The 7,500-nt window shown below is 42.9% G+C and overlaps 1 protein-coding gene across 1 annotated transcript in view; it reads left to right on the top strand.

Annotated features, from left to right (window-relative positions):
- LOC129827770 (dedicator of cytokinesis protein 2-like) overlaps positions 1 to 7,500 on the top strand; it is a gene marked incomplete in the record, with an annotated part of 209,877 nt that overhangs the window by 198,668 nt on the left and 3,709 nt on the right. The window contains 6 exon segments of the mRNA XM_055888932.1: positions 1 to 15; positions 726 to 902; positions 1,123 to 1,206; positions 1,339 to 1,476; positions 1,740 to 1,867; positions 1,997 to 2,186. The exon segment at positions 1 to 15 is cut by the window's left edge and continues 72 nt beyond it. Of these exon segments, the coding sequence (XP_055744907.1) occupies positions 1 to 15; positions 726 to 902; positions 1,123 to 1,206; positions 1,339 to 1,476; positions 1,740 to 1,867; positions 1,997 to 2,186 (732 nt within the window).

The following is a 7,500-nucleotide window of genomic DNA, read 5'->3' as shown; positions in this document are numbered from 1 at the left end:
ACAGACATGAAACATGTAAGCCTCTGTCTGTCTGTCTGCCTGTCTGTCTGTCTGTCTGCCTGTCTGTCTGTCTGTCTGTCTGTCTGTCTTTTTGTCAAAATTAAAAATGAATCTCTGACGTAACAATGTACATATTGCCAAAGCTTATTTTGGATATTTACAATATAAAAATAAATAAAATGAGAATCAAAATTGACAACAGTAACAACAATAACCAAGGGTCAAAATAACCATACATTCAACAATAACAATAAGCATACAGGAGAGTACATGTGCAGGTTGATTGGTCTGTCAGACACTGTCCCTCAACTTACGGCAGGCAGCAATGTAGTGCACTGCCAACCCACAGCTCTCTGCGTCCTCCCCCAACAGGACTGGTAGCCTACTCTCATCAGAGAGGTCTTCGAAACCTTGAATAAGGGTTTCAAATTTGGGAAACTGACACTCTCTAATTGTTTTATATTTTTTACATTTTGTCAGGAAATGCAGCTCCGTCTCAGGTTCTGCTGTTGTGCAGTGGTTGCACAGCCTTTCCTCTACAGGGAGCCAGGATTTCCTGTGTCTACCCTTCTCAATGGCAAGGCTGTGCTCACTGAGCCTGTACTTTGTCAAGGTTTTCCTAAGGTTTTGATCAGTAACCATGGTCAAATATTTAGCCACGGTGTAAAGTGCATAAATCTCTCTCTCTCTGTGTCTCTCCCCGTCTTTATTTCTCTCTCTGTCAGAGCACCATCAGTCCTCTGGAGAATGCCATAGAGACCATGGAGAGCACAAATGACAAGATCCTCACCATGGTCAACCAATATCAGGCCGACGACGCCCTTCCCATCAACCCCCTCTCCATGCTGCTCAACGGCATCGTGGACCCCGCTGTCATGGGGGGCTTCGCCAAGTACGAGAAGGTCAGAGTTCATCCATCCAGCCATCCATTCGTCATCCCTTTACTCCTGCCCAACTCGTACATTGCAGAACAGTATTCTGTGTGTTTGGCACAAGCTGAAGTAGGAATAGAACATACTATACAATAAGATACACATACATTTGTGTTCTTCCTATCTCAACCCAGGACTGTTTAATATATGAAACAACAGCATATTTCAATGATATCTCTCCTCTCCCCAGGCCTTCTTCACTGAGGAGTACAACCTGCAACACCCAGAGGACCGAGATAAGCTGGATCGCCTCAAAGACCTCATTGCATGGCAGGTACTGTATACACACACGCTACACACTCACATACAGTACAGAAACACAGGCACACAGACACATGCACACACACGTATGCACGCCCACACACATACACAGACACATTATTTTTACAGTTTACCTCTCTGGCAGATCCCGTTGCTGGGGGGAGGGATCTCTCTACATGGTAAGAGAGTGACAGACGACCTACGACCTTTCCACGAGCGCATGGAGGAGTGCTTCAAACACATGAGGAAGAAGGTGGAGAAGGAGTACGGCGTGAGGGACCTGGTAAGAGAAAGAGAGGGAGAGAAAAGTAGAGTGTTTGCGCGAGGACTGAAATGCTAGCTGCAGGGAACTGCCTGGTATCTTGGGCAGAGGAGAATATCTGTCTGAAAAAGTGTATTATGAAAAGAGCTTTAGGAATGATACTGGCCATGCCAAAGCTTAACTCCTGTTTGTGAAAAGCATTGTCACTCTCTCTTTCATTCAACGTCACCTTTGACCTTTTTCTCCATCCTTCTCTTTTCCTCTTCGTCATCCCTTGTTCTTAGCCGGATATGGATGAGAGGAAGTCAACTCGTCCCCGCTCTGTCCTTCGCTCCTTCCGTCAGTCTGTCATCTCCATCTGTTCACTCCAGGGGTCTGAGTGTGGAACCCCCACCAAACCTTACCCAGACAGGTAACACACACACACACACTCAGATGAAACCCACACAGATGGATGCAAACACAAAAACATATTTAACAACACACACCTTACCCTCGCCTCTCTCCTGATCCCATTCCCCTCGCCCCCCTCCCTCTCCAGTGGTCTCCCTGACACGGTGTCCCCCCGGACCCCCACCCTGCAGCGCTCCAGTGGGAGTATGAGCATGGGGGAAGAGGGAGGGGCCGATGGGGAGGTGAAACTCAGGAAGTCCAAGAAGAAAAGGAAGAGGAGCAGCATGATCTTCATCCCAGAGGAGAGAGACAGGACCAACACACTGGACAGCAAACGGGTGAGAGAGATGGAGAGATGGAGAGAGCGAGCACAGTGGGAGAGATAGAGCGAGAGACAGACAGAGACAGAGAAAGAGAGAGAGACATAGAAAGAGAGAGCGAGAGAGACAGAGAGACAGAGAGACGTAGAGACAGAGAGAGAAAGAGAGAGTTTGAGTTTTTATAAAACCTTTATTTTCTACTCAATTATTAACATAAATAATGACACACTGCCTTTTCAGAAATGAAACACTAAAAGTAATTCCTACACAAAATAAATAAAATAAAAATACAAAAGAACATATACATTCAACTTATTTCATCAACAAAAAATAATTTCCCCTCCTCTACAAAACAAAGCGCTCCTTCGTATGCCCACTTCTCCTCAAACAATGGGAGATCTTTTACAGCTGAGAAGAACTCAAAATCCACTTTTATTCTTGCTTTCACTAATCCTTTAAAAACACATCTTATATCCTTCTCATATCCCGTGTCTATCTTATGTTTCCTACTCAAAAAAATTGACATCTTAGCTTGTCCCAAAATAAAATTTAACAGTTGACATTTTCTTTTCTGTTGCTTACTATATTGCAACCCCCAAATAAAAACATTGTTATTGAAAATCTCACCTACAGCTCTAAACAAAGATTCCAGTATTTCCAATAGAGGTTTTATCCTCTCACACTCCATAAAACAGTGAAAAATGGTTTCTCTTATATTACAAAAAGGACATCCATCTCTAACATCTGAGTTAATAACAGATACAAAAGCATTAACTGCAATAATGCCATGTAAAACCCTCCATTGCATATCACCAGTACCCTTTTGTAACGGTGGTTTGTACAGTGCTCTCCATGCTGGCTTTACCTTGTCATCAATTCCTAATTTTACCCTCCATGGAGTGTCTTTTCTATTTTTCAATTTATCTTTATTTAACATCTTGACACACCCCCTATACAAGTCTTTCCCATTCACCTCATCCAAACCCACCTCCTCCAACCCTCTCAAATCCAACAATAAACCCTTTCTCTCTGACTCTAGGATATTTGGTGTAATTCCTAGTCTTGGAAATGAGACGTCTTCATCTTGTACCTTCTTCTTGTGGCTATTAAGCATTCCCCCTCTTCCTCTGACAGAGCCTTCCTGCAGCTTCCCAGCATTTGTCCGACAATCCTTTCCGACCTCACCCCCAAATGTTCAGCCACCCGTCTTCCATCCATTAAGGCGGGCCCTGCCATAGCCATTAACTGTTTTAAGGTGATAATTTTGCCCTTCACCAGAATCTTGGAGAAATGTGGAACAGCTTCATTTGTACAATCCAGTCTTGCCCCATACACCAGAGGTTCCTCCAACAACCAATGCACTGACTCCGCTGAAGTTTGTCTGGACACCTTCATTATGCTCCATACTCTGAGAAGACCTCTGTAAAACGGAGGTACTCCCTCCCTAGAAATCTGGCTACTATCAACCAGAAATAAAGCCTTCTTTAAACCTAATCCTCCAACCCTCTGTAACACAAGGCCTGCTACCCCCCTCCACACCACATTTTCCTGTCCATAAAGCAACCTTTGAATAAACTGAAACCGGAAAGCAGCAGCCCTACTAGCAAGATGTACCAGACCTTGTCCCCCCTCCTCTTTTGACAAATACAAAACACTTTGTGGAACCCAGTGATATTTATCCCAAAAGAAATCCACAATAATTGCCTGTATCTTATCCAGAAGGCCAGATGGTGGTTCTAAAACTGCCAACCGATGCCATAGTGCAGAGGCAATCATATTGTTAACTATAATAGTTCGCCCCCTATATGACATTCGAGATAACAACCAACGGCATCTCCTCATCCTCCCTTCCACCATTTCAACCACCCCAATCCAATTTCTTTCCATAATCCCCTCATCTCCTAAGTACACTCCAAGATACTTAAACCCTCCCTTACACCATTCCAGGCCCCCTGGCAAAGCCATGATCCCTCCAGACCATTCTCCAATCTGTAAAGCACAACTCTTTTCCCAATTTACTTTTGCCGAGGATATTCCCCTAAACCGATCAACCATTAGACTCAAACTATCCACCTCCGCTTGATTTTTCACTAAAACAACTACATCATCAGCATAGGCTGAAAGACGAATAGGAGGAATATCCTCTGAAAGGTACACCCCTTCAATGCGACTTCTAATGCTATTTAGTAGTGGCTCTATAGCAATGGCATATAACATCCCTGATAAAGAACATCCCTGCCTAATACCTCTACACACTTTAAAAGGAGCACTCAAACCACCGTTAACTTTCAATACACTTTCAATGTCACCATATATCACCTTTATCATGGCAATAAGACCAGAGCTGAACCCAAACGCCTCAAGCGTATGCCATAAATATTGATGTTCAACTCGGTCAAATGCCTTTTCCTGATCAATTGAAATTAGACCAGCATCCAACCCAATAGCCCTAGAGACGTCCAAAAAATCACGAATCAGAGAAATGTTATCCCCTATCTGCCTGCCAGGAACACAGTAGGACTGGTCCGTATGTATGATTTGCCCCATCACCTCCCTCAGCCTGTTGGACAAAGCCTTGGACAGGATCTTATAATCAGTGCACAATAAAGCCACCGGCCTCCAGTTTTTCACCTCCCTAAGGTCTCCCTTTTTGGGCAGTAGGGTGAGGACAGCCCTTCTGCAGCTTATTGGTAGTAACCCTCCGGTTAAACTATCACTAACTACTGCTAGCCAATCTTCTCCCAACGTAGTGCAAAAAGACTTAAAAAAGTCAACGGGAAGCCCATCAAAGCCTGGTGCCCTTCCATTTTCCATGCCTTTTAATGCAGAGTATAACTCCTGCAAAGACAATGGTTGCTCAAGCTCAACCTGAGCTTCTGCATCCACCTTTGGGAGCCCATCAAGGAACTGCTGTGTCACTGTTTTATCCTCTTTGTACTCACACTTGTAGAGCTCAGCATAGAACTCTACTGCCCTCTTTCTAATTTCACTAGGGCTAGTGAGCTCTTGTCCAACAGCTGATTTGAGACAATGAATAATCTTTCTTTGTCCATTCTTTTTCTCTAAACCAAAGAAAAATTTGGATGAGGCATCCATTTCAGAGATTCCCTGAAACTTACTTCTCACCAATGCCCCCTGTGCTCTGATACCCAGCAGTTCTGCCAATGCAACTTTTTTTCTCTTGAGTGCCTGCGTATGGCCTCGATCTCCTGTGGTCTCAACCAACGTCATGAGTTCCACTATTTCAAACTCTAGGGCTTTCATTGATCTGGTGATATCCTTGGTGACATTCCTCGTGTATTGATTACAAAATTGTTGAATCTGGATTTTCCCTATATCCCACCACTGTTGAATGGATACAAAACTGTTCTTTTGAGACCTCCACCTCTCCCAGAAAAACAAAAACATTTCCTGAAGTGAGCATCACTCAATAAAGTTATATTAAAATGCCAGTATGCGCTTTTGGGTTTTACATCATTAATGAACACCACCTCTGTTATTAAACAATGATCAGAAAATCCCACTGGGGTTATCACACTTGATTTACAGAAATGAGATTGATGCTCAAAACAATAAAACCTATCTAACCTTGCCATAGAGATGGTGTTCTCTCTCACATGCGCCCATGTGTACTGCCTTGTGCCTCCATTTTGACTCCGCCAAATATCACACAATTCATGTGTTACAATGAGGCGTTTTAAAAAAGTCCTTGAGGCCATATGAGGTTCTTGGTGATTTCTATCTAAATCACTGACTGTGCAGTTAAAATCCCCAGCAATAAATAAATAATCTTCATTGTTACATTTCTCAATGGTATTTGATAATGTCTCTAAAAAACATACCCTCTCAACTGCCACCACTGGGGCATCTACATTTATCAGACACATAGTGATGTTTTCATACCTTGCTCTAACTTTTAATAACCTCCCCTCAACTACCTCTTCAACCTCATAAGACAAAGGCAAAAACCCTCTTGAGAACAATATAGCCACACACCCACTTTTAGAATTTTTATGACTACACACCACTGTCCCCCCCCCCCACTCCTGTTTCCACATAACTTCATTTTCCAAATTACTATGCGTTTCTTGTAGAAAATTTATGTCACTTCCCTTTCCCCTAATTAACTCATACACTATCGCTCTTTTTTTAACATCTCTTCTCCCATTTATGTTTAAAGAAGAAATCTTAAAACTGCTCATGAATGAAAAAAATATACAGAGGAAGATACAGACATCCCATCTCTTTACAGAGTTAAAACTGCAACTAAACTCTTTCATTTTCTTTAGAATTTACATCACTTATCACTCTCGTGACCACCTTCTTAAGTCTAGCAATTTCAGGGCTTGTCAAACCTCCCCCCGTTATTTTTGACATCAAAAACTTTGCTGATTCAATAAACAATTCACTTTCAGGGAAAAAATCTGTTATATTGTAATCCTGCATATATTTCTTCCCTTTTGTCAACTTCAGAAATTGACGTACCTTCTTAATTCCATACCTCCCTTCCTCCCCAATTATCTCGCTATTTTGTTGTGACGCGTCAGATGACTCACTCTCGCTATCTTCCCCAGAGGAAAACTCCACCATCTCTTCAACCTTTTCATCTTCAACTAATTTATCAATCTCTACCTTCCTCTTAGAATTAGACCCTTCACCACCCCCTACTTTCTTTCTCTTACTCCTCGGTACTTTGAAAACAGCTTCTTCCTTTCCTGTTATTTCAATTTCCTCTTTATCTCCAATTTCATTTTCCAGCACCACCTCAGCGACGGCAGTCGCAATCTCACCGACTGTTTCCCCTCCCTCTTTGTTCTGATCCACCACAATTGCCCCCGTATCCACACTGCCTTCCTCTCCTCCTTTTCCAACCACATCTGCCCACCTTCTTCCTTCCCCTGTACCTTTAGCAGTTTCATCCCTTCGCGTTGATGCGTTATCTGTACCATCACTATACCTACTACCGGGCTCTGCGCGCTCCTTCTCAGGACAACTACACCCCAAATGCCCCTCTCTTCCACACCCAAAACATTTCATTGATTCAGTAGAAGCGTAAAAAACATAATCAAATCCATCAATCTTAAAACTGAACGCTAAATTCAGTTCATCAATGTCCTTTTTTAAGATCATATGCACTTGCCTCCTATGAGACACGACATGTTTCAGCAACGGAGATTTGCATCCAAAAAGAACCTTCTTTATTGTAGATACAATTTGACCATGACGCGATAATTCTCGCTCCAACACTTCATCTCTAACAAATGGTGGTGTTAGACAATATAACCTTCTTAGCCGGATTCATAAGCGGAAATACCTGCGTCTGTGTCTCCCG

This window comes from Salvelinus fontinalis, chromosome 29 (assembly GCF_029448725.1).
Source record: "Salvelinus fontinalis isolate EN_2023a chromosome 29, ASM2944872v1, whole genome shotgun sequence".
NCBI lineage: Eukaryota > Metazoa > Chordata > Actinopteri > Salmoniformes > Salmonidae > Salvelinus > Salvelinus fontinalis.
This window is presented reverse-complemented; position numbering and strand designations above follow the sequence as displayed.